The sequence below is a fragment of the Siniperca chuatsi genome, linkage group LG9, assembly GCF_020085105.1.
Source record: "Siniperca chuatsi isolate FFG_IHB_CAS linkage group LG9, ASM2008510v1, whole genome shotgun sequence".
In the NCBI taxonomy this organism is placed as follows: Eukaryota; Metazoa; Chordata; class Actinopteri; order Centrarchiformes; family Sinipercidae; genus Siniperca; species Siniperca chuatsi.
In genome coordinates, this window is record NC_058050.1 from 26,518,291 (window position 1) to 26,546,214 (window position 27,924).

At 39.6% G+C, this 27,924-nt stretch overlaps 2 protein-coding genes across 4 annotated transcripts in view; one reads left to right on the forward strand and one right to left on the reverse strand.

Annotated features, from left to right (window-relative positions):
• Window positions 1–6,300, reverse strand: LOC122881583 (uncharacterized protein C18orf19 homolog A-like). 2 transcript variants are annotated; one of them, XM_044207949.1, is made up of 5 exons: window positions 6,150–6,247; window positions 4,843–4,962; window positions 1,410–1,921; window positions 1,049–1,160; window positions 1–807 (listed from the first exon to the last, which is right to left on the reverse strand). In XM_044207949.1, exons 3-5 carry the CDS (start codon window positions 1,832–1,834, stop codon window positions 493–495), a joined length of 852 nt encoding a protein of 283 aa, XP_044063884.1. In that variant the 5' UTR covers window positions 1,835–1,921; window positions 4,843–4,962; window positions 6,150–6,247; the 3' UTR covers window positions 1–492. The 2 variants fall into 2 exon arrangements, with proteins under 2 accessions (XP_044063884.1, XP_044063883.1); XM_044207948.1 differs by lacking the exon at window positions 4,843–4,962 and having other exon boundaries at window positions 6,150–6,300.
• A 3,353-nt stretch (window positions 6,301–9,653) lies between these two features.
• mc5ra (melanocortin 5a receptor) overlaps window positions 9,654–27,924 on the forward strand; it is a 51,882-nt gene continuing 33,611 nt past the window's right edge. Inside the window, exon 1 of one of the 2 annotated variants that reach the window (XM_044207946.1) lies at window positions 9,654–10,017. Coding sequence is in view for 1 of the 2 variants with exons in the window: in XM_044207944.1 (XP_044063879.1) it covers window positions 15,374–15,419 (46 nt within the window). In the remaining variant the exon portion in view is untranslated. Of the gene's footprint in view, window positions 10,018–15,357; window positions 15,420–27,924 lie in introns of those variants that run through there. The other variant, XM_044207944.1, reaches the window with a different exon arrangement.

A 27,924-nucleotide genomic window follows, 5' to 3' on the forward strand; every position in this document is an offset into this window, starting at 1 on the left:
TTCAGTCTTTAATGGATAATGTTTATTTATTTTTTTTTTTACACAGGTAGATTGATATTTATTTTATCCCTTTGAAGCACAGACGTCTTTTCCCCTTCGTATGTATGTGAAAAGAAACGAGAACACAGCTTTTTTTTTTTTTTTAAAATAGCCAACCAAGAGTTAAAGTCCAGATCACTTGAGCCAGGGTAAATCCAGTCTGAGATGACGGAGACAGAATGTAGCACTGCCAGGACTCTGCTAAGCTGCTGTCTAGTCTACACTTAGTGCATCGTGGCAGACAATTGAGGACAACTAAGGACTGAATTTGACATTTAAACAGATTACAGGTGATAACTGAAATTTGTGAGGTGAAAATTTAGGAAAGGCATAGCACACTGTCTTTCCAAACACTCCCATAAGTGTCATCTGTTACTTGCCACAAACTCACTGATTACTTCTTGAGATCAAAATAGGATCATATATTCAGAAGCCACCTGAAAACATGATTCGCTAATCGTTTTTCTTTCTAAAAAACGCTTTTCCTTCGGAGACTCTGTCTTTGGTTTCCTGCAGTTTCCCAGAAAGCTTGTCCTTAGTCTCTTCCATTTTCTCAGAGATACGTTCTTTTGTTTCCTCCATTTTCTCTGAAAATCTCCCCTTTGTCTCTTCCATCTTTTCTGTCAGTTTCTCCTTTGTCTCCTCCATTTTGTCCTGAAAGTATTCTTTAACTGGTGGTGGTGTGGATAAGTAGCCGTGCTTGCGGAGATACTGGACAGATAGTGACGTGCCGCCCAGAGTAACCGTATATCTAGCAGGGGTTGCAATCTGTAGGGAAACAAAGAAAACCACACTGGCTGGTCAGAAGAGCAAAACGAACGCCTGAATCCATCACAGATATACTGTATCTGCTTCAAATGTACACTGGCTGAGGACATGAAACACTTGCTAATCTAAGTTGGGTAAGAGGTCAGGAAATTTGACAGTGCGAATGTTTTATTAAAAAAATGTTTTGATGGTAATCAATGAGTAAAAATGTGTTAAATGTTGACTTCCTGGATGAGATTACCTTGTACATGGCGTACGCGGTCAGAGCGTAGCCACTCGAGGAGTCTCTCAAAAGGCCAACTAGTGACTCTGGCAGACCAATCATCTCCAGGAATGGCACTACATTCACACCTCTGAGGGAAAGAACACCATCAGAATGATGTTTAACAACATGATTTGTTAACTTTTAGCATAAAAAATATAAAATCAGAAGTTTTCAAGTTGTTAATTAGTGGTAGTTAGTATACCAGAGTTAAGACTGTACAGCAGTTTGCCATTCTTCAAAAATACATCACATAAATAAATTTAGAAACAAATGTCAATCTGATCAATAACGGGAGGTCAAATGCAAAGCCATAATCTCAGAACCCAACAAGACTCACTTCATAGCAGCGTAATAGAAGGTTCCAAACCAGACGGAGGACGTCAGGAGATGTACAGGGATCATCACCTTCCCATACTGTTTGAAGGTCTTCTTAAACCTCTGGACCAGCCCGCTGGACTTGTCCTGCAGAGGGTCCAATTCTGCAGCATCAGGCCCAGCTTCCCCTTTCTGGACCTCCTGTGTTTGAGGCGTGGAGCTGGACTGTGGTTCCTCCTGTGGTGGCTGGTGTTTTGGCTGATGTGCTGCCTTGCTGGAGGCTGAGGTTGACAGCCAGCGCCGGCCTGTGGGCGGCGGCAGGGACAGGCGGAGGACACAGCAGCAAAATGCTACTGGTGGCTCGGGGACGCTGACGCCCACCAGTAACGGGCGTGCTGCTGCCACCCGCCGCAGTGTCCCATAACTTAGGATGCGCTGCATTATCATCCTCCTCTTCTCCTCCCTCTTCTCCTCCCCCTCCTCCTCCTCCTCCTCCTCCTCCTCTCTGCTGCTGCTGTGATGTTTAACCACAGACTGTGGGATAAAACAAAAAGGACACTCGGCATGAATCTAGGCAGTGACATACGCTAATGATCATATCCTCGTTTAGTGCAGCAATTATTTTCATTATCAATTAATATGCCAATTATTTTCTCGATTAACTGATTAATCATTTGGCCTGTAAAATGTCTGAAAATAACATAAAATGCCCACCACAAGTTCTACGAGTCCAATGTAACGTCTTCGAGCTGCTTGCTTTGGCCCATTAAGTGCCCAAAAGCTTCAAATATTTTGTTGATTATCACAGAAGGCTAATAAAACCAGCAAATATCGACATTTGAGAAGCTGGAACCCCTTGAATTTTTGGCATTTTGGCCTAAAAGATGACTTAAATGATTAGCAGATTATTCAAATAGTTGCCAATTGATTTTCTGTCAATAGACTTATTGATGAATTGACTAACTGTTTCAGCTAAGCCTGTCATAATTATTACATTATCGCCTGATCGCAACTGTCTGAGCTGAACGCTACCATCGTTAGGTTCCACAATCAAGGGAAGTTCTGCAGTTGAATATTATTTACATGTTGATATTTAGTCAGATTTGCTTCTATTCTTAATATATTATGTTTAATCCAGGTCTACTCTGAATAATTACAAATATATTTTATTTGTCTGTTACCTGTAATGTCCCTTCAGGACCGACTGCCGACACTTAACGACACTTAATGTCAATGAGTAGCTGCAGGTGCAGAGTGGAGCTGCACAGCTTTCTGACTGTTGTGGACTTATACAGAATATGGAATATACAGAGCTAAACTGTGACCTTTTATGTCAAAAGATTTTTTCCATTTGCACCAAGTTTATTTTTGTATGAGGGAAAGTGGATAAATAAAGCCCTTTGCTTTAACCTACACGAGGAGTCGCTGTGAGCTCTGTGGATATAGCATAAGAAACACAACAACAGGGTTAACACTCTGTGCCAAGCTTTGGATCCTACAGGTGCGTTTCCATCAGCTGCTGAGGTAAATCTACCTGAGCTCCAGTTTCCAATTTCAGGAAAAACAAACACGGACTAAAAGGCTGTCTAGACCTTACTGCTATGGTGCAGGTTCTTTTGTTTACGCTCACATGAGACCATATTTCTTGCTTTCCCTTCTTTAATTGTTAAAAAATATTTTTGTATAAAAATATAATTGTATAGTGACAGCTGCAGAGAGAGACAGGAAAGGTGGGAGAGAGGGGATGACATGTAGCAAAGGGACCCGGGCCGCTGCGTTAAGGACTCAGCCTTACCGGGGAGCCCCATATTTCTTGCTTTCCGAAGCAAGATGACAGAGAGGCTCCAATAACGGGTCTCTTGATTTACAGCGGAGAGTCTCTCCTACGGGTGCAGCAGTGCGTTTCACAGCTCTGGGGACAGTTATGCTGGAGATTAGGGCTGGGTGATATGGCTTATAAATAATATCTTGATATTTTTAGGCTATGCCACGATATGCATCTCGACATACACATTTTTAGACATCTTCTAGAATAACATACCGTAAATTCTCAAATAGTGCAAACATATGATGATCTTGTAGAATATGATGCATTAAACTACCCAACAGTATATAAAGCAGTTAAAAGTAGCTCAACCTTAAAATGCAACACACACATTAATGCAGCAGTAATATTAATCCAGAAACATCAGATATAACAGGAAAACAGTGACAGGGCACTTGAACTTCAACTGGAGTATTTTCACAGTGGGGTTGGTATTAGTACTTCTGCTTAAGCAATGGACCTGAACACAGCTGCACCTGTGTTACCGGCCGAGCCCCCCCCCTTTAGGAAAGGTGGCCTTGTTGGTAACCAGCGGTGTTGTTGTGAAAGTGAGCCTTTCCCTTACGTTACGTTAGTCACGTCATATATCGAATAGATTTGATATATCGCCCAGCCCTACTGGAGATCATTTACTGACAGTCCTTTGCTGCTTCATTTGAGAATGTTTTAAACCAGTTCAGAATTGTTGTGCAGTGTAATGGGACCAAACAGCTGATCTGCCATGTAATAATTCGCCACATCATTATCTATTCGACAAACACGTTTCCATCGCCTATTTGCTGCATAAACTCTTTATGGACAAAAGGAAAAAAAAACACCTGAAGCGAGCTCAAAACCTTTTAAGTGATATTGTGGAAGTTCCGTCAAATGTTGTCGCTTCCATCCAACTTTTCGAATGAATAATAAACGATAATTTGCATTCAAATGCATGGATGGAAACATGGCTTTGTGTTTTCCTGTTGCATATCAAGTTTTGATAATCAAATCAAGCGGCCTTTTTACATTTATTAACTGTCTTGACCCACTTGTTGGTTACGTTAGGTAGGCCTACGCAACAGTTTTAGAACAAGCTATTTAAAATAAGTCTCTGTGCAGCAGAAGGCGCACATGTGCAAACTGTTTGAAGAGGACACTCCTTTGCCAACGAGCGTATCGTTTTGATGCCAAACATCAGCACCGCTGTGTGGCAAAAAAAAAAAAAAAGAACAGGAAAAGACCATCAAATCGTTAATCGCAATTATTTATATGACATTGAATCGTCAACTAAAATGTCATGATTGTGACAGCCCTGGTTTCAGCTCTATTATAGTTCCTTAATTCAATCTGACTGATCGAGGTGTGAGGAACAAGACCAAATGGGCGTTTTTGGAAAGTCAGCTTATGCAATGATGAGTATGCATCATAGACATGTCTCAGGAAAAACATGAGGCGTTTTTATGTTTTCATGTCATGGACCCAGATTTGACATGAAATTCTATCTGAAGCATCTAAATATACTGTATATTTGGGTGTGTATAACCGTATAACTTTGGACTGCGATCTTTCCTACATAACTTTGATAATAAATATCAATATATGATAAATGTTTATCATATACCCTAGATCAGCCTTTAAAATACATGTGAAGTACCTGCAGTCTATTCTGTTTGTCTACATCACAGTGACAACTGGGTGACACACTGAACGTTGTATGACCTCATTGCAAATGTATGGAGCGCCGACATGTAGCCACTCCAAGTTCAAGGTCAGACTGTGAAGACAAACATGGACTTTCTGTGACCAGCACTAATAAAAAAAAAAGTGTAGTTTATTCCTGCTGTTGACATTATATTCATGTAATTTTTACTTTACAAACGTCAATAGTTTCCCCCTTATTCCAATACTGACAGTACTTTGTTGGCCATTTAGAAGCCAGAGTGCAACCTTAGATCTCTGGGTAGTGGTTCCCTGGTCACTCTTAAATCTGGACTGCAGACTAAGGAAACTGGATCTTCACCAACACAATATATGTTTTAATTAAGACCAACAGTACTTCCTCTTAAGTCATTTAACCCCCCAAGCCCTTTCCTGATTAGCCTCATTCCTGTGCCCTGGTTCTCTTAATTAAAAAGCATAGTGCATTTTTTAAGAAAAACACTAACATCAAGCCAACTCTAATCTAAACCAACCACGACCTAAATTCCTTTCTGCATTAGCGATAACGTTATCTCTTTTGCATTCACTGATTACACAGGTTATATGACACACTGAAGGTCCTGAAAATACCTTGTGTTATGATTGCACAACCAGAAATGCGACACATGAAGCAAAACAAGCGAGTGGGTGAGTTTAATGCAGAAAATTCAAGAATGTTCATCTCAAAAACTTCGTACGTACGCGATTACTATTATGTTACAAAACTCTGGCAAAACTACAAAACTAGCAGCTAGCCAAACTACTGCAAGAGTTGTGTGAAATCACCTCAAAAAGACAGGAAGTAATTGCATGTATCTTCTAAATAAAAAGTAAAGCTACTGAAATAGACTGTAGGAAAAACAGACAGTAGGAACTGTCCTGGCTTATTTTAGGAGTTCCAACCGGGAAGTTTGAAGCTAAATGTTTGCTAGCTTTACACAGGTATCTATTTTAGGCTAGTTGACACTGGCCAGTTTTGTCTGGAGGACAAGGAAGGGACAGCTGTTAGTTCCCCGGTTACTAGGGCACTCTCCAGCGGGAAGAAAAGTAAAGAGGCCTAGACAGTGTTTCTTCTTTAGACACTGACTTGGCAATAGGGCTTGTTAAGGCCAGACCCTGAACTACTGCCAACTCTGGCTTCCGACACCTGATGTTAGCTAGTTAGCTGTTAGCTAGATGTACTGCAAACCCTCACAGACAGCAAGCTGTCACTATATAAGTAAAACATACTAAAGCAGAGGACAGAAAGCAGACTACACTTACGTTGGAAGTCACGCGTTGAGGTCAAGATAAAACCGTACTCCTGAAGGCCATGCGCATTTGCCCGAGCTATATGTCGTTCAAGGACCACATTTGTCACTGCCGCAGAACAGACTGCGTGGAGAGCGGCATGTAACCCCAAATGCACAGAGAGCCATGGGAAATGTAGTTCGCATTGGTCCGCCTGTGAAACGCTCCAAGAAGTGCAAGAAATCCATTTCCCAGCCTGCCTTGCGCAAAGTCAAGTTCTTGGACAGAGATATGACACTGACCAGTGGTTTGTTTTGCTCTCTGTAATAGTGTGTGCCGCTGACGACCTTTAAACGTATCTCTACGTTGGACATACAACTGTTTGAGTGTCTGTAGGCCGCAGACACACTTTTTAATACGTTTATCTGCTAAATTGAATTGTCCGTTTCGCTCAACGACACAGAAGGCAAATATGTATAAACTTGTTACGCCCATAGCCTGACTCCCATGTACAACAGACATTAATACAAACAGTGTTAGTTGTTTGAACATTTTACAAAAACACAAACGTGCCTAAAACCATACAAGCCTTTGTGCACTAACACCATTCATAAGACACCCATACAAAAGGAAACGTGACACGTGGCGCATGCCTTGCACGCGCCCCAACATGTGCAGTACATGAGTTCCATCAGCAGAGGGGGGTCTGCTCACATTCTTGGAGTTAGAATATTTTCTTTCATTTTCAAACCCAGGGAAACCTGTAACAGTTCATTTGGTCGCTGGAAACTGACCAAAGGTGGCTTGTGCGTAAATGGATCTGTGACTGGACTAAGGATGGCAGGGAGTAGTGAGGGTGAGGGTGGGCAGGAGGATATGGATTTAAATGACTGGACGGAAGTTAGGCAGAATAGTAGTGTAGGAGGTAGTCGTTTGGATGGGAGAGAGGAAGGTAGGGTTGTTGAAGATGAGGGGTTCAAACTCATTTTGAGGTTCAAAGAAGGAAATGAGATAAGGTCGGTCAAGGAGCAGGAGTCGGAATCGAGTAGCGGTTAAATACAAACAGCTGTAATGAATGTAATAATCATGACCTTTGGGAGTGAGGACGGAGGATGGGACCATGGAGGTATGGAGTGGCAGAAAGTGGCCTTCAAAAGGAAGAAAAAGAAAAATGGAAATAGTGGTAATTTAAGCAGTTCAGGGGCAGAGGCTGATGAAATGGCAAAGAGAGCTAGGGCATATCTAAGCCTGAGGCCTGAAAACCAAAACAAGGACTGGAAAGTCATAACTGAGTTTGTTGAGCATTTCCATCTCATTTTGGTGGCTAAAGCTCTGGAAAAGGATGCAGGCAAAGTACTTGAATAATAATCTTATACTTGTACATGCAGTGAGTCAAGAACAACAAAACGCTTTGCTGAAAATGAATACACTGGATGGTAAAAAAGTAAAAATCCTTGAACCTGGCTCAGCTGCTCGATACAGGGGAGTTATATCTGGAATACAACTATCTGTCTCAATGGAGGATATCAAACAGAACTGAAAGGAAGGAAAGTGCTTGATGCTAAACATATTAATACGAAAAGAAATGGAGAAAGGGCAGAAATGATCTCATCGACTTTGAAAACAACCTCCCAAGAAAAGTTGTGCTCGGCTTCTTCAGCTACGCTTTAAATGTCAAAGAACGGGTCACACTGCCAGCCAGTGCGAAGGAAAAGAAAGATGTGCAAGATGTGGAGGGAATCATGCATTTGGAAAGTGGGGGAAAGATGTGCCGGTTAAATGTTGCAATTGTGGAGGAGACCACAGTGCAGCCTGTGGGGGATGCACAGTTCAAAAGCATGCAAGAGAAGTCCAAAAATGTAAAATAATAAAGTGTCATATGCAGAGGCTGTTAAGAGGGTCAACAACAAACATGTAGCAATGGAAAACAGCACTGAAAGGAATAACCCAGGAAACAGTAATGATCCTCCAAGTTCAGAAAACAGACAGACACATCAGAGAGGACCACATGAGACCTCCCACAGGTGCAGGGTAAAGGAGGGAACCGTGTTAGTGGATAAAGTCAACTTTGTTGCATTCGTATGTAAAGTGGTGTACATGGGATTCAAACAAAATGACAGGAATGAGAGAATCGAAACTATTGTGGAAGCAGCAAAAGAGTACCTCGGGACGTCAAGCACAGAGTGTGAGACAATACAAGAACTGATGAACCCGTTCATATATGATGAGTCTAGTGATTCAACCAGTAATGGTGCTTACCATCTTTCAGTGGAATAGCAGAAGCTTAATAGCAAATGGACAGGAATTTAAGAAGGTCTTAAAGGATTTAAAGGACACACCAGATATAATATGAATTCAAGAAACATGGCTGAGACCACATCTAGACTTTGTATTGGCAGGATACAATTCAGCCAGACGTGATCGAGCAAATAAACAAGGCGGTGGCTGTCTCACATTCAGTAAAGATAATTTAGCATACAGAAGAATACATCCTTCAGGTGGACATGACTGCACAGTTATTGAGGTATACAGAGCACAAGGCTCAATCAGAATAATGAATTATTACAGTCCATGTCAAACTTTAACAGCAGCAGTGTTTGAGGAAATACTGGGAAAGGAAAGTCACAGAGAAGCTTGGTGCAGTGACTTCAGTGCACACAGTAGTCTGTGGGGAAGTGATCACACTGATTATAATGGTACAGTGATTGAAGAAGTGATAGATACCAGAAATCTTGTTTGTATAAACAATGGTAAAGGAGCAAGAGTAGATATAAACAGGAATAAGATGTCATGTATTGATTTAACACAAATATGGCTAGTCTGTGTGAGTGGAAAATATGCAACGATAACATAAGTAGTGCTACTTTTCCATTATATGTAATATAAATATAGATAGATGTACCCAAGAAAGTTCTCCTATATATAGATGGTGCTTTAAAAAGGCTCAATGGGACACATTTAAAGAATGCTGCAGGAAATGAGCTAATAACATTAAAATGAATGGATGAATGTGCTGGTGAAATGACATGTATGATAATTGAAGCTGCCTCAGAAAGTATAAAGTGTACAACAGTGATAACAGGGAATAAGAGACCTGTGCCCCGGTGGAATGATGAGTGTAGCTCGGCAATTAAAGAGAGAAATAGCGCTTTTAGAAACCTCAGAAACAACACGAATGTTGACAATTTGATAGAATATAAAAGGAAAAGAGCCATAGCACGCAAATTAATTAAAACAGCTAAAAGGAATACCTGGAGACAGTTTTGTTCTTCTATTGAAAGAGAGAGAGATGTGGCTCATGTATGGAACACGGTTAAAAAGATGAGAAGGATAAGCAATATAATATCAGTACTTGCAGATGGAGACCAATTAGCAATAATAGATATGGAAAAAGCCAACCTCCTGGGAAGAGTCTTTGCCAGCGTTCACAGTGGAAATCACCTCACTGAGCGACATAAACAAAGGACAGAGGAAGTCCTAAGAGATAATGAAAAGGTGCTGGTAAAAAGGTAGAAACCAGCTCCGCTCTGGATATGGACTTCACCTTGAGGAAAATGAGAAGGGCATTAAAGGGCAGCAGATGTTCTGCTCCGGGACAAGATCAGCTGAGTTCTGCTATGTTCAGTCACTTACCAGAGGGAGCGTTAGAAAGAGTGTTGAAACTTTTCAATAAGATACGGACAGAGGGCAGACTACCTGTGAAGTGGAAGATGGCAGTAATTTGACCATTTGCTAAACCAGGAAAAGACACATCAAATGCTGAAAACTACAGACTAATAGCACTAACCTCACACTATGTCAATGGATGGAAAAAATGATTGCCTACAGGCTATCATACTTACAGTACGAGTATCAGAGCGGATTTAGGAAAGGAAGATCCACAGCAGACGCTCTAATTAAAGTAAGTAATGAAATTGAAAAGACCCTTAATGTGAAGGAAATGATGGCTGTAGTTTTCTTTGACAGTGAGAAAGCGTATGATTCCATGTGGAGAGAAGGTCTGTTAATTAAACTGAACAAGCTAGGCATAGGTGGAAGGTTGTATAACTGGGTAGGGGATTTTTTTTATCAAACCGAACATTTCAAGTTAAAGTAGGATCAGAAATCTCAGATAGTTTTGTCATTAAAAACAGGATACCACAAGGTAGCGTCATCAGTCCAGTTCTATTAAATATCATGATTAATGGTATCTTTGAAAATACAGAGACAGCTATACAGTCAGCAGTGTACGCAGACGATGGAGCAATCTGGAAAAGGGGAAAGAATTGCTCACATGTGTTGAAAAGTTTACACAAAGCAGTAGTCGTGTAGAGAGATGGTCTTATGATCGGGGATTCAAAATTTCAGTAGCAAAATCATGCTATGTGCTGGTCACTAACAAGAAGATAGGTAACGAGCAGGGGTTAACACTATATAGCAAGCCTGTGGATGAGTCAGAGTGTTTAAATAGCTTGGCCTGCGGATTGATGAAAAATACACATGGAAGAATCATATTGAAAATATTGAGGCCAAATGTAAAAAGGTGTTAAATTGAATGAGGTGTGTGGTCGGAACTGAATGGGGAGCTGACAAAGAAGCATTATTCCACATATACAGGGCTTTGATGAGAGCTGCGTTGGATTATGGCTGCATGGTGAATGAAGCAGCAGCAGAAAATCACCTAGAAAAACCGGACAGGAAACAGTACAGAGCACTAAGACTTAGTATAGGAGCAGTCAGGACCACGCCCAGTAATGCAGTGCTGGTTGAATCCAGTGAACTGCCTCTGCATCTGAGGAGAACTACGTTATACTGGGTCAGAATCCAGGGAGGAGGAGAGGGAAATTTAGCATCAACCGTTCTGCAGAACTGTTGGGAATACACAACATTTTCTGGTAAAAGTTTTGGCTGGAACATTAACAAGAAAGTGAAACAGTACAAATTAGATACTAAACAACACAGTTCAGCAGTTATCCATAGCAGCTTTTCCCCACGGATATTTCCACAGCTCAAAGTAAATCTGCAAATATTAGAAAAGAGGAGAGAGTGGGCAGAGAGGTATAATAACACTAGGTGCATGGCTCAAGAGTATATGAAGAAAAGTTACTATAATTATCTTAATATAATATATATTATAATAATATATTTTTACAGATGGATCAAAACACTCAGATAACGAACATGTAGGGGCGGGTATATACATCCCAGAATTTGACAAAGGAATTGTTAAGAGAATCTCAATCAGGTTCTCAGTATACACAGCAGAACTGACAGCTATAACCATCAGTCTTCAGTGGGTAGAGGAGGTTAAACCGGTTAAAGTGGTGGTATGTTCAGATTCTGCAATACAAAGTACACAGTCAGGAGAAACAGTCCGAGAGGATGTTTTAATCGAGGTTTATATGAGCCTACTGAATTTACAGCAACTAGGAATCGATGTTCATTTCTGCTGGAGACCAGCTCACGCTGGAATAGAGGGAAGTGAGATTGCAGATGAACTTGCTAAAAATGCACTAAACAAAAATGATAATGACATTTTAGAAATTTGTTTTGGGAGATCAGAAGCAATATCACTAAGTCATCAGGGAATAATGACATCATGGCAGGAAACATGGAATAATGACAGTAAGGGCAGAGAATACTATAAAATCCAAAAATCTGTCAGAGTCAGAAATAATCAGGTAAATGTAGGAAAGAAGATGTTATCTTTTCTAGGCTAAGACAACAGGACATACAGGACTCAGTGCTACCTTGTATACAGTCAGAGTCAGATAAATGTGAGACTTGTAGCTGTAAGGAATCTGTTTATCGTGCTGATGGGATGTCGGAGGGTCAGCGTAGAAAGAGAGAGACTGAAGGGCAGAGTGGCAGAGAGGCAGGGAGCGGAGCATCAAAGGTCTGTTAGAGACCGGGGAGAAACACTTACAGGTTCAATGGGCTTTATTCAAATATTTAATAGAAACAGGTATAATATCTAGAATATAAAATCTATAAAGTGTTAATTATTTATTTATTTATTTATTGTTTTGTTTTTTCCCCTCGTTTGTTAGTTTTGGTTAAAGTCATGATGTTACACACTCTGATACAGCAGGCGGCAGCATGCACCTTTAACGCTGGTTTGTAGCCCACCAGTAAATCAAAGAAGAAGAAGAAATGAGATAAGGAAAGTTAGTCCGGTGGCATGGACTCGCAGTTTGAAGGAGAAAACTGGCAAAATTTGGATGGCGAAAATGTTGGGAGATGGCGGCTTGTTAATCAGATGTAAAGATGAGAAGCAGAGGGGAAAAAGCGATGAAGTTGACTAAAGTGTGCGGCAAAGGAAAGGATGGTGGAGAAAGCCAAGAAGACAAGTGGACGGCTCTTTGTGAGAGATATGGTGTCCCAGTTGAGGAAACGTTGGAGGATTTGAGGTGAAGCATAAAAGGTGGTAAAGTTACTGGCATTAAACGTCTGCAAGCAAGAAAGCGAGGAGAAAGGGTTGATAGTTTGTCAGTGTTGCCGGATAAAGTGACAGCGGGATACATAAGTTACAATGTAAGAGCACATGTTCCTCCTCCTTTGAGATGTTTCAAATGCCAACAATACGGACATATTGCAGCTGGAATAGGGGAAATGTGAGGACAGGACAATGTGCTAATTGTGGAGGTGCACATAGTGTGCACATAGTGTGGCCTATGGTGGTTGTGAAGTGAGAAGGAAGGCGGTTGAAGTGCAGCAGCTAAGAGTTAACAGGGACATATCCTGTGCAGAAGCAGTAAAGTTGGTTCAGAGGGAGAGTAGAGCGGAGAGGAAAGGGAAAGAAATAGAAAAGGAACAGTCAACTGGACAGCTTGTGACAAAAAGTCAGATGGGAGATGGAGATATGTTGCAGGTAAAAAAGGAGAATTTTGTGTATTTCATGGCTGAAGTAATTAACTACACGTTCCAAGCAAAGGGGAGATCTGAGAAGATATAATGAAATAATGTGATGAGATGAGATGGAACAGAGCTGACAGGTCTGCTTTGAAAGCTATATATATATATATATATATCTAGATATATAGGATATTTAATAAGATCAGTTCTGGATTATGGGTGTGTGGCATATGGGTCAGCGAATAAAACCTTGTTGGGAAAATTGGGTGTAATAAAAGCAGAAGCATTAAGGGTATGTAGTGGGGCTTTTAAAACAACATCAGTGCCAGCGTTGCGGGTACAAATGGGGGAAATGCCATTGGGGTTAACAAGACAGCAAATTATGATGACATATTGGGTGAATTTACAAGGACATAATAACCATCCTGCAATAAGTGCTTTTGAGCCGTGCTGGGAACACGGAAAAAGGCCAGCAAAGAGCTTTGGTTGGGTCGTTAGAAAGAAGGCAAGTGAAATGGGTGTACTGGACAGGAGTTACTCTCCAACTGTTCGTCCGCCAGCTATACCTCCTTGGTTATCGCCACAGCCAGAGCTAGAGCTTAGCCTCCTTGAATTGATAAGAGATTAACACAGGGGAATTCATAAGATCTTTAATTCATACAGAAGAACATCAGAAGAAATTACTACGGTTATTTAAAGATTTATACAGATGGTTCTAAAGACCCTGAGTTTAATGTTGAGTGTGGGAAGAGACTTATATCTGTCTTCGCATGTGAAATGATGGCCATGGTTATCGCCTTGCAATGGGTAGATGTGTTGCATTAATGAGTTTAAACTTTTGCAACTCCAGGAGTAGAGAGGATTTATTGTTTGAAATACTACAATCATTACACAGAATTCAGCAAATGCGTTTGCGTGGGCGTCTGCACGTGTTGGAGTCGATGGGAATGAAAGGGCGGATAAAGCAGCAGAGTGGGCACATATATGTAAATGTTAGTAAGACAGAAGCTAAAGTGGTGATTAAGGCATACATCAAAAAGATGTGGCAGAATGAATGGAACAAAGAAAGTAAAGGAAGATATCTGTTTAAAAACAATCCCTTAGTTGGGAGCACAGGTTCTGGAGGATGAAATAGGAAAGAGGAGACGGTTATAACAAGAATAAGGAATGATCATACAGTTTTCTCTACGTGATTGGAAAGCATAATAATGGAAAGAGATCGGAAAGAGTGGACCGTGTTTTACTGCATTGCCAGAAGGAGGATTCAGAGAGAGAAGTTTTAAAGAATGCACTAAGAGAGAATGGAGAGCAACAAAATCTTCAGGTGACAAGGGTTGGAAACTCCTTCTAGAGTATTTAGAGTCAAGAAGACTAATGAATAGAATTTGAGAATTATCATTATTATATTTTTATCTGTGTTTAATTTATTTATTATTTTCATTTGTTTCCATTTTATTGATTTGATTGTTTCCATTTTATTAGTTTAGTTTGTTTGTATAGATCATTAGTCCATACTCCAGATCAGTGGGTGGCGGTAATGCACCCGAAAACTGTTTACCAACCGCCAATAGAAGAAGAAGAAATAGAAGCAACAACTATGTCCTTTGTTATTGTTTTGAAGTGCCCAATCCGTAGTGGCGGCCCGATCGTTCTGCACATGCGTGTATTTATTCTGCCCGATTTGTCCCACGCATGTGTGAACATTTTACTTGACAGCCAGTGAATTAGTAGTCTAAGTAAAAATAGAGAACTCTAGAGAGGATCACACTGTGTCAAAATAATGTATTACTTTTATATTATATACTGTGATGATACTGTGAACATATATTTTTCATATATTGAATGAACATCAAATTAAAACAAAACAGAATTGTGTTTTTTTTCGTTTTTAATTACAAATGAAGTATGGCTTATCCGATGATACACGGACCGAGCTATTACATTTCCAATGATTAAAAACCATTTTGTTATCTTGAGTGTGAGTAGGATTGTTTTCAGTCATTCACATCCGTTCACATCACGAGTAATTCTGAACGGGCACATCTGCGGTAACCTTTGACTGACAGGACCATGTGGTTGAAATCAAAAGTTCGGAGAGTTTTTAAAGACCTTTATTGGAAAGCATAAAGGCCTGAATCAGTTTGCAAAGCGACTGAATTCACACAAGCATACAGTTCAGCATTTGTGCCTCTCGTCACAGAGCGTTGTAGCCTCACGCAGCAGTTGCAGCAGATCCTGAACGCACACCTCTCGGTCTTCTGATGACCTGTTTTGCTTTGTTCTGTGTGTCACATTCAAACTAACACAAACACTGGCTTTTTGTCTAGACTCCGCCGCGTCATCCCCAAGGCTGCTCCATGAGTCCAAACTTCGGAGTGCGCCTCTAGGACCCAGTGCTGTGTTTCAAGGTGCACGGTCATCATATGCTGCATCAAACAAAACCAAGCATATCATTGCACATGAACAAAGGTGATATTATTATGAACATAAAACATAAGTATTAACCATGAGTTTCCACCACAGATTCCCCCTTTGGGACTAGAAAAGGCCCATACTTCACATCATAGAGGTTAAGATACACACATACTATTTGCATAGTTACAGAATGCACAACAGGAAGGAATCAAAGCCAAAAAATGTCATATTGTTTCAACAATACTTATCTAGCCTGTGTTGACAGAGTCCATCTTTGGCCAAGTAACTTAGCTCTTGTTATGCTTTGGACGACCATGAATCATGGCTCCTCATCCTGAGGGAGTCTGTTAGCACAAGCGTACAATCTAGTAAACCTCTCCTCCCAATTCAGCGTAGGGAGCGAGTAAAAACCAAATTGTACCTAACTTCCTATGGCCAATACTTGGGAAAAAAACCTCTGATGGCATAAGAGGAAAGACATCAAGTATTATCCTGAATTCTACTTTGAATTCTACACTCACTCCGTGTCAGAAATGGAATGTAAACAATCCAAAAGAAGCACTCATCCCTTATGTGTGTTCATGTGTGTTATCGACAGCCTGCACTAGTTACAGATCGCAAAATGGAGCAGTGCCAGACGCAGCCAGAGCTGGCGCTGTTTTAGCCAAAATTTGAACAATCACCCAAAGGGAACAAAAATGACTACAGATCAAACTGTTCAAAAGTACATTTTAAATTTTGCAACAACAATCAAATGGTTTGAAACAACATTTCATCAGGAAGATCCAAATATACCATGAGAAGCAGAGTAACTCACAGCTATCAAATTACACAAAGCATCTCTACTAAAAGCTCAATGGAATGAGATTCGCTGTCTGCCTGATACAGTCTTTGATTCAGGCTCTCTCAATGGAATTTCAACAACAAGAATGCAAAATTACATTTACCAACTGTAGAAAGAATAACTATACTGCCAACCAAAACTGCATTCAGGTGAATTAGACAATATTATTTTTGCTTGCAACACAGAGTAATACTGATTTCTGCCTCTCGTTACTATTCATTGTTATGATTTCTGTTTCGATTAAACATGGTGTGAGAGAAGCCATTTGCTACCCATATGTACCTCAGTGTGTGAAAATCATTCCTGACAATATAGTCTGATTTACCTCTGAAAACGTCTTTGCCTGTCAGATTAAAACAATTGATTTTAAGGATAATCGCTACATTTAGGCAATAAGCAGTTCATTTTTGTTCCACTTGTATGCCTACACTGGATTCCCACACCCTCTGAAAGTGTTTGATAAACTCTGTTACAGATTAGAACTGACAGCACTCAAATAGCTGTTTGTCTAGTACTGATATTTCTGACAACCTTACATGTCTTTACCTAAGTGTCTCTGGCTGATTCTGTAGACCGGACACCTTTAATAGTAGCTATAGGCATTACGAAGTTATCTTTAACCTTAGTACATTTCCCTCTATATGCTGAAGTCAGTAGCTTTTCTTTTTGTTTTAGTTTTTTCCGTTTCTTCCGAGCACATTATCAGTGATGCTTTTGATGTGTAGCCAATCATGAAATTCTTTTGGTTTAATCTAAGGTTTTGGTGCATTTTCTATATCAAGTAAAATATCAAATAAGCATATCAATGCATCTGGTGAAGTAACATCACGCCATGATGTCCAAGCCAACAATAACAACAATAAATTCCTTTTCTATGGACGAAACTTTGCAGTCAGTGCATACAATTGATAATCATCTATAAACATACAACCGCCTTTCTCAGTAAAGCCGGCAATCAACCAGGAAACAGGACAAACTCAGACAATTACACAAACATGAGCAACAATAAATAAAACAGCTATGGACAGCGCAGTGGGTGCAATAAGCATTGTTAGGGGACAGAAATTAAACCAGCAGGTGGTTTGATTCTTATCAGAAACTCTGTCTTTTAGCGAGCACACACACACACACACACACACCACTACTTTTCTAGGTGGTAGTTGTTGACATTCTACTCTGCACAGTGAGCGGCACAACGAAATACTGTCCTATTTGTTTTGCAATAATATCAGGTTGAATTAGGACCTTTTCCACTTTCTGTCTCTCCCAAACAGCCGATCGGGGACATTATGACTGTACTGCTGCTTGTTTGGTAATGGCAGACTGACCTGTCTGCTTTACATCTTCACTTTAATCATTTTGGGTAATTTTTTTTACCTTTATTCTTTACTTTTTGGTGAAATAGTTCCAGGTTTATTTTTAGCCTCTGCTTGTTATCCAGATTCACAGACGAACACCTGATCTCCCGGTTGAATGGAGAGTGGTTTCGTCTCTTCTTGCTCCTTCTCCTTGGATTTTTCCTGTAAGAAGATTTCTCGATGTATGTTAGCAATCTGTTTTCCAAACCTTTGTATCTTTTCCCGAAAACATCTAAAGTGGAGGCCGCATGGGTCGACCCGTAAGCATTTCATGCGGTGTTAGTTCCCGTTCTACAGGCCATGCGCGCTAAAGGCAATGCATCCACCCAGGTTCATTTAGTCCGAGCACATATCTTTGGTTAGTTTTGCCTTTAACGTTCCATTCACTCTCTCAACCATGCTGTTTTGTCAATAAACTCTCTCCCGTTATCTGAACTTATCATTGTTGGCAAGCCGACTCGAGACTTCTCTGCATAAGAATTTAATCAGGGTGTCTGCATTTTTATGTTTTGCGGGTGTAGCCTACCCATCCTTACTGGATACAGGCTTTATCAGGAGATATTCTACTGGGCAGGGTATTTTGCACAAAACGTCCTTGTTCAGGCTCATGAATTTCTTTTTTTCAAAAGTCCCTTTTCAAGGCTCATGTATTTTTAGCAAAACGTCCTTCTAAAGGCTCATGTTTCACAGGTTAGCTATGAGGAAACTTCAGGGAGATTCAGTTAGCTGTTGCACTCCTGATTTCCTCTTATCGTGTTTTAACTCCTTTATCGTCCTTTACTGTTTTTTTTATCTCTTCCTTTTTTCTAATCTTAACCTCCTCACTCCTCACATCCTTCAAACAGTATCAGAAGCGTTATCCCCACCTTATCTGTACGTGTTTATTTGCACATACAGACCTGAGTTCCTGACAGCGGTAACCACAAATCTTAAAACTTACTTCATTTACAAATGCTCAGCTCAAAGTAACAGTGCATCAATCTCAAAGTGACAGTTATGATAAAGTAGTCTTAACATTTTTCTTTTTCTTTTTACCTCCGGGTTTAAGGCTACTATAGTATTTAAACCAGGACCTATTGTCCTTGCGCGTTTGATCTATCGCCCGTGCAGACATTAGACAGCAGTATCCACGATACTTTGTGTAGTGGTGTTTCATGTAACACCCCCATTATTTAATAATTATAGGGGCCCTATATTGCAACACTGTGAAAGACATTTCAGTCATCCTTACACTATAAGACATTAGGTAAATATTTACATTTTAATCCAATCAAAGAGTACAGTACATTGTAGGGATGCTATTAAAACCCACAGCACTCGACATTAGACGGACAGATACAGTAATAGTTGACGTTAGCTAGCGTTAGTGTTAGCGTAGCGTTAGTGTTTACCTAACATTAGCCGAAGTGTTTTCTTGCTGAAAACAAATCTCATAGTGGATTATAAAAAGCAGCTGAGTGCCACACAGCAACAATGGCTACGGGGAGAAAGGACGACTGTATGATCATGTATTTTCAGGTTTTTCTATTAACGTGAGTACCATAACGCTAGCTGTTTAGCTCAACACAGCTGGCTACACGGCTAGCTAGCCACAAGTACCTCAGCGAAGTGTTTCATTAGACTGCTATATGAGATGACACCTCAATAACAGTCACGTTTTGGGTCTAAACAGTATAACGAGCTGATTCGACATGACACATTGGTAATGACAAGTGATATATTGGGATCCCATGTCCACTCCGTTCTTAAAGAAGAGCGACCGTGACTGATCAATCAGCTTGCCCTGCATAAACTTGTACTGGCCCCGGGCCATCGGTTATGTCAGACCCTGGCCCACTTCTAAATCCCCTCTGATCTTCGTTATAATGTTACATTGTTTGAGGGAACTATAAAGTTAGGTTAACAGGACACAACCGTCACTAATGCTAACGTAGCTCCTCAGGGATTGAAGCTGTTATTTTTCTAATTTTGACAATCTAACCGGACTAAGGACTATGGCTGTTGGTAATTGTTGTTTATTTTGTTTAAATATGCAGAACTGTAATTTTATGGGTTATTGTTGTTCGGGCGAATAAGTTAGCTAATATGTGCCAACGTCAGTGTCCGTTTTTTTTCACACTAACTGGCAACTATACCATGTGATACCAACAACGTTATACTATTGGCTCACAAGCCTTGTTAGAAGCAGGAACCAAACGTCAGACATCTCACAGAGAGATAAACAAAACATTCATTTTGGACCCGTCAAAATTTTTTAAATGATTAATTCACAAGTGATGCTTTTATTCTGCACCTTTCTAAAAGCTCTGTGGATGTATTATTTAAAAAAAAATTATTCTTCTACATAATGTTATCAATATAACCTTTAACGATGGATCCAATGACTATGTGTAATGTGAAATGTGTTAACCCACGGAGAATTATCACCCAACTGCATTTCCCCTCAACAGCTTTCAGCTCATTGTTTCGGTTTTACAGCCCGCAACTTTTCTGTTTTTGTCCAGTCTCAGCGCTCTCATCAGTGTCATAGCGAGCAGTTGTTTTCTGTGAAAACGCTCTAAAAGCTCACTGTAATCTACCCGCCCACCACCAAACAGCAGACAGACAAAGTTAGTGACTAGCTGGTGAACATATTGGAGCATTTAGCAGCTAAAGAGCCAGATATTTTTCTTAGAATTTATAGTGGACATCAAAACAAAACTAAAAGTGGAGTAAATATTAGGTTTACATTCGTCATGTGAACAGAACCATGACAGCTTCGTGTAACTACGTGTCTACTGGATGTGTAAATAAGCACCTGTTTGCTAACAAATTCACCACATCAACTTTAAAAGGTGATAGTATGTCAGCGTTGTGTTTACAGTAATGGAGGTTGAAATATAATTTCAAACAAATTTCAACAAAGCAGTAACCTTACAACCATTATAGAGACTGTAGGGGAATATTACATGGAGCAAATTGTGCATTTAGTACAGAATGTACCCTTGCATTGAATGCAGTGGACAAATTGCAGTAGCAGCAGCACATAGGAACTACTCATGCCATACAACATAAACAAAAGTGTAAATCAGCATGTTTCTTTATGTTCTTCTTCAAACAGACATGTATAACAAACATGTCTTGAGGTGAACAGGTCATGTATTGTGCATTAGCCTGCAAGCAGAAAGTACTACACTGTGCAACAATTAAAACTGTAAAGAAACTGAAGAAGACAGAGTCTTGGTACTGCCATGTACACCCCCAGGAAGACCTTCAGAGCCACAAAGATGGTTTTATTTTGTAATGAACTGCAAAATCTTTGGCAGGCATGTTAGATATGTGAGACATACACAAACCAGCCTAGACAGAGCTTCTATAAACTCCAAGCAGCTTGTGATGTAAGGATGATTGTCTTTTTGTGTTTATAGATTGCATATCCTGGACAGTATATGAACTTCTCATTCCATCTTTAAATGGACTAGTGGTTTTCTGAAATAATCGCAAGCAGAAAAAAATCTGGTGTTGTGTTGTAGTGCTGAATTTCAGTCACACAGTCAGAACAATATGGACTAAATGTTAAAGAAGCCAACTTATGACTGGAGGGTTGCCAGAGTGAGTCCTTTAGAGCAACTGGGATGGAAGTGATGGATGCAGAGTTAGCAGTAATAGAGGAAATCTGTGATTGGACTGCTGGTCAGATCCCAACTGTTAATGTACAGTGCGTTGTAGTATGCAGAATTTTGGAATAAAAGAAAATTAGACTTCAGACAACCTTTCTTAAGCGATTAAAGCTTTACAGAGATATTTATTGATGTGCCATTTGATGCACCTTTTGTCCTGATTTAATCTTGTACAGCCTGTACAGTTGCTAAATCCAAAAGGCCTTGGTAATCGTGGTAATCAGTAGAATTCCAGAGACGAGAAATCTTAGGTAGCTACAGTGTATCACAATAAGTGAGTCATTGAGAAAACTGGTGGCAACAATCTAATGAAGTAATTAACATTGGCTGAAGCATTCATGGCCCGTACTCAGCAGACTTTCAAAGGGGCTGTGCTCAAATAGAAAAACAGAACATTTCTTCAACCCTCAGCATCTTTTAGAGAGTGGGGGATTGAGTCATATTATTATATATTCACTCGTATTTTAGCTCTGTTTGGGCTCCACCAACTCTGAAGGGAAATATCTGGCTCTTAAGCTACTAAATGTTCACCAGCTAGTCTCTAACTTTGTCTGTCTGTCTGCTGTTTGGTGCTGGGCAGGAAGTGGGTTCATCAGAAAAAGATGCCTGCTGCTGGTGGAAACCAGGTGGTGAGAGTGATTACAAACAATAAAGTTGGGGGCCATAAAACCAAAGCCATATGCTGGAAGATGCTAAAAAGCTCAGTAGAACTGAGGAGAACTGAAAAATTATGTGATAATTCTCTGTGGGTTTGTCACTATGAGCAGATCTTTTCACATTACACATAGTCATTTAATCCATTGTTAATATACAAATATTGATTAGTGCAGCTTTAATGTCTGTCAGTATTTCAAAGGCTAATTTGCCGCTTATTTGCACATCAATGAAATACACATTTCAGCTGTAGGGGCAAAACAAAGATGTCTTTCATTCCATATTCTAGGTTATATTTAGGTTATATTTTACATTCTCAGACATTCCATACTTTACAGTCAGCTGTGTCCATTACTGGAGCTAGAAAATCCTTGGTCAAAGAAGATGTGATTTATACCTGTAAATTAAGCAAACATGACCCAAAATATAATCCAACACGCTGGTTTAAAGGGGAAGTGAATCAATTTTACACACAAGTTATAATAATAATATATTATATATAATATATGATAATAATAATAAAGTCAGTTTAGTAGATATTGGGAGTGCTGCTCAGTCTGTGAAAACAGTTGTGTAATGTCTTCAGTGGCTCAGGAGGAGTTTCAGTTTGGGCATAGAGACTACACATTTATGACAGAAAGCCAGTGTTGCAAACTGGGGCAAGGAGTTTGAAAGAGGTGAGCAAAAAAAACAACTGAGTGCTAGCATTATGGGAAATGTAGGCTCCAGGGTTTTTGGAGCTTGGCCCATACTAGGGACTAAAAGTCACTGATTTTGATTCTTTTTAAAATCTCTCGTAAGCCCCAAACTTTGTGATGCAATACTAAATCACTTTAGTGACCCTTTCAATTGTGCAATATTCTGTGTTTAATACTCCGCTGCAATATACTCTGTTTTCAGTTTAATTTATTGATATTTATTCATACTTCTATTACTACTGTGCAGTATCCACCGTCTCATTAGAATCTTAATAAGCTACACTTAACTTGACAGTTCATGCACTATTACTTATTACTTACGTTATTACATTGTATTATTATACCGTACATACTTATCATCAACCGGTAAATCCACTTTGTACTTTACACTTATTTTAATTTTATACTTATACCCACTTGGTACTTACTTTATCTGACCCGTATTATAGTGTATTATATGCCCAGGGTAGATACAGAGCACACTGGAGGGATTATATATCCCATTCGGCCTGGGAACGCCTCAGTATTCTGCAGGAACATCTAGAGAACATAGCTGGGTAGAGCTGTCTGGGCTACCTTACTTAGCCTAATTCAGATAAGTGACAGAAAATGGATAGAGAGATGGAGATATTTTGGAGCTGACATCTAGCATCCATTTGTGGTACTGCATTTTTAGCGTTTGCTTTGGCTTTGGGATCAATAACCAGTGAAGCACACTCAGACTGTTGGCACTGCTAACAGCCAGCTCTTAGCTTTCAGGAAGGTAATTGCCGGAAAAAAGACATTTGGCCGTGTTGCTTGTATAAAAAAGGGGAGAAAAAACTCCTTCCAACACTTTATGTTTTCCATGATTGCACTTTGTTTAGATTGTACCTTTGTATTGTATCTTTTTTCCAATTTTGCAGATGTGATGTTGTTGTCGAGGTTGTTCAGTCAGCGGCATGCAGACAGCGATGCACAATAGGATATAAATGAGTCTGTCACCTCCTAAAACAAATTGCAGCATGCTTTAGAGTCCGCCTCTCAGGTTTATCATTTGCTGTGAAGTGGTTAAATTCAGCAGTCGAGATGGATTGTTTTGCTGATATGAAACTTTAGAATTCAAGTGTGTTCATTGCATTTTCTGCTGCGTGAATAAAATGTTAATCTTTTTGTTTTATTCAGTTTTCTTTATTTCCTTCTGCACCAGGCTTCTCCCTTCAGACTGTACACAGATATTAGTAACCACTATGTTATACCAACAAGATGTTCTGTGCTGCAGCGAGACACAAGCTGCTACTATAGTAACCACAAACACTTTTAGGGGCTGACTCATTATTTTTCAGATTTTTCTGATGACAGTGATATAAATGGATCCATTAGTACAGTTACTAACAGACACAGGGAACAGCTTGACACAGGCATTTAAAGCAGTATTAATTGACTATATTTATTTATTTATTTTTTATGTCACTTAGGGCCAGCGGAACAAGTTGTAAACACAACATTGACATCCTACGTTGTAATGGCAGATGTGTGAGAAAACTTGTAAAGTGCTACTCTCACATGAATTAATAAGAAATAATAATCCAATCATAAAGCATATAATAATGTTCACCTTACAGGGGCCATTTTTCTGTATGAGTATTCTGATGTTTATACTTTAACGCTGCATAAGTAGATCGTTTGGCCACTTGGATGCAGAACTCCACAACAAGTCCAATACACTATTAGTCCTATTAGCTCTGTTTTGGTCTCCACCAACTCCTAGAGAGAAGTATTTGGCTCTTTAACAGTTAAATGCTCCACTGTGTTCACCAGCTAGTCACTGACTGTGTCTGTCAGCTGTTTGGTGCTGGGCAGGTAGTGTACAGTACGTTTAAAGAGCTTTTCCACTGAAAAGACCTGCCTGCTGTTGCTGGAACCGATGCTGATGAGAACAGTGAGAGTGAAACCAAAACAATAAGCTGAAAGAGGTAAAAATGCTCCATAGAGCTGAGGGGAACTGCAGAGTCGGATGATAATTCTCTGTGGGGTTGTCACTACAAGTGACCTTTTTCACATTACACATACTTGTTTGATCCATTGTTAATATGAAAATATTAATTTGCTTTAAAAACAGATTAGTCAGTAAACCCTAATAGAAAGCAACAGTCTCTGAGTAGCAAAAGAGAAACAAGACAGACAAACAAGCAGAATGCCGGCAATCAGTTGGACAGCTGTTGTGATTAAACAGTTTGTTTCATTACTGAATTATGGATTCACAATGTGAAGACTCTGTTTTCTACTTCACCGTTTTCTGCTAAAACACCACATTTGAACTCAAAGGTAGCACCCGAATGATACTGAATAGTTGAGGCTTATACCGATGATTGAGAGTTTAAAAAATCAGTTAACAATATATCAGCTGTTTTTAACTATCCTAGTAGCTTGGCTCTAGTGATATCTACAGATATTCATGTTCCACAAAGGATGAATCCTGCCATTTTGGTGATCCCCTGACCTTTCCTCTAGTGAGGCTGACCTCATGTCAAATTATATATTTTTTTTGTTTTTTGTCCAATACTTTGGTTTATCACCAAAAGTAATAACATTCTCAGGACACCTCAGCTGTAGTTCGTGTTTAGAGCTAATTAGCAAATGTTATGCTAACATGCTAAACTAAGATGTGTTAGCATTTAGCTCCCAGCACCACTGCAGTACAGCCTAACAGAGCCACTAGCATGGCTGTAGACTCTTAGCCTTGTTTTGACATATACATATAACATAACCATTTTTGACAAGGATTCCATGTATTTGCTTATCAGAGAATTGTGATCAAGATAAATTCTGAGTGGGACAAGTTACAGTTGAAAACTAAACTTGTCAGTGCTCTCTGGTGGACAAACTACACAACGGAGACACTGTTTCTAAATGTCTTCAAACATATCTTTGGCATTTCTCTAATGTGATATATTGTTACTTATTGGCTGACATACAGTATATGCAGATACAATATATCTGTCATAAGCTCAAATCAGCCAATAATATTGGCCCGGCAGGTCAGGCTATCCATAACAGGTCCTCTCTAGAGCAACTGTATTAGAAGTGTTGTACATAAATCAAGCCTGAAGAAGGCATGCACAAAGTCAAAAGCCTCGTGATAGGAGAGTGAGTGCTGTTTCTTCACGCCAGAAAATGGGCTAAGCATCATGGGAGCATAGTTTTCATTTCATGTTTATTAGCCTCTGATGTCAGCTGAAGACAGAAGCTGTGTTTTACTGTGTAACATAATGTCCTGTGAACACAAGGCTCAATGCTTCCTTGTTTCAGCTCCGGCCTCTATTTAGTCTCACAAGAGACATTATGCATGAGAGCCATTTAGTGAGTAAACATCTTTTATGTTATAAAACAAGCTCACTCGTCTCTTGTGTTGTAAGTTGAAGACATCAAAATGTATTTGGTTCTATTATAGTTTTTGGTGTCTGCCTTACCATGAGTTTTATGACAACCCATTAATGACAGCAGGAGCCTGTGCAATAGATAAAATAAGTGTAACATTGAGATTTTCCTGCCATGCATGTCAAATTGGCACCAAGCCTTTGTAAGATGCAGCACCTGTATTCCTATTACCCACTGTGCTTTGTTTCTGTTTTATCGCTTGTCAATAGCTTATTTCGGTAATTGCAGACCTTTTCAGTGCATTGCTCATGCAAACTGCACCTATCATGCTGAAACACAAATTACATAAATGATAAGTTTCTCTTTTCACTGAAAAGAGAAACAATGCAGGGTTTAGTAATATATGCCAAAGGTGCGCTGGCTCAAATAAGGCACAAACCACCACGGGCTGTTGTTCTGTCCGTAGCTTAGGTGCAGTTTAAAGTTAAGGCCGGTTGTCTGGAACAAATCACATGCACTCTAAAACGTACCTGCTGTGTCCCCACAGGCTGTGGTCCAAAGTGCATCTGTGAACCCAGTTGTTTCTTGTAGAAATCCCCTAAAAGCCACTAGAGGCCACCATGTCTGAGGTTTGATGGTTTAAGATAAACCTGTTGCTCACAAAATGTAAGGTTGTGGAGTTCAGGACAACTCTGTTTAAGGGGAAATGTTTATTGCTCAGATTATTTTAAAAGTTCTAAAAGTTACTATATATGTGGTTATAAATGGCAAGTACATTTTAAGCTAATGTAAAATGTGTCAGATCTGCCTCAATTCATTTTAAAGCCAGAAAGATCTGGTTACTTATTGTCTGACAAACTGAAGAGGAATATTAGCAGCGCCATGAATTAGCTGATGCACCACAAGTCCAGTGCAAGCAAAGAGGACCAGGGTTTTTTTTAAGCTTAAAATAGGCAGGTGAGCCACATGTGTCAGTCACAGAATAACACAAACATAAAAAATACATTTCACTGCTAAATTGTAAGATCTTTTCCCACTGCAGTTACATTATACTAGATTACATTTAGCTGATGCATTTATCCAAAGCGACTTACAATAACTGCATTGTTATATGTAGGTTAATATATTTTATTTTGTTCTATTGCAAATTGTTTCGTAAAGCTATTCATTTGTATTAAATGTATATTGAAATTAACTGATAAATGTGACAAAAAAAAGTGAAAGTAGCCATTAAATGATAAAATGAAATCCATTCATTTTCTGACTTTTTTGTATTAAACTGTAACAAATTTTCTATTTTATCAACAAACTAGAAAACTACTTCTGCATTACACGGACCACCATTATCTGGTGCTCTGTGTTGGGCAAACTTTAAAGCAAGCCTATGTAACTTTAGCTGATGAGCGGCCACTATGGCCAAGTGACAATTACAGGATAATGGTAAATGCTTAAGGTTCCCCTCCAGACACGTTTTAAAGTATGTAAAAATACTCTGCTATGATTGATATTTTGTTGAACATGGTTATCTTACGTAAAAAGATTTTTTAAAAAAACCTGGAAAGGGGCTGGAAGCACATCTACTCTTTCCCCCTCATTGAGAAATTTGGGATCTCTGAATGTCCCGCCCACCACAGCTGTGTGTTAGGTTGACCGGTGCCGGTGAGAGCACGGGTGTGGGTGAGAGATATACATCCATGGTGAGAGAGCGGTGCGGGTCGAGATGGCTAGAGTTAGAGGAAACATTGGAGAGATTCAGCCATACATGTTTGAGCCTCAGTCAGACCCAGATGAGGAGTCTGTTGTGACTAGCAGACGTATCAGAATGGTAAGTGTAGTTAGCATCTTTTATTTATTTATGTTGTTTGTTAGCTTGTTAGCTTGTAACTTGCAATGGCTGATACAGCGTTAGTGGTTGTGAAACATACAATAATATCTGCTACGATGTTACAGTGCGTTCACATTGTTATCACGTAATGTTAGTAGACA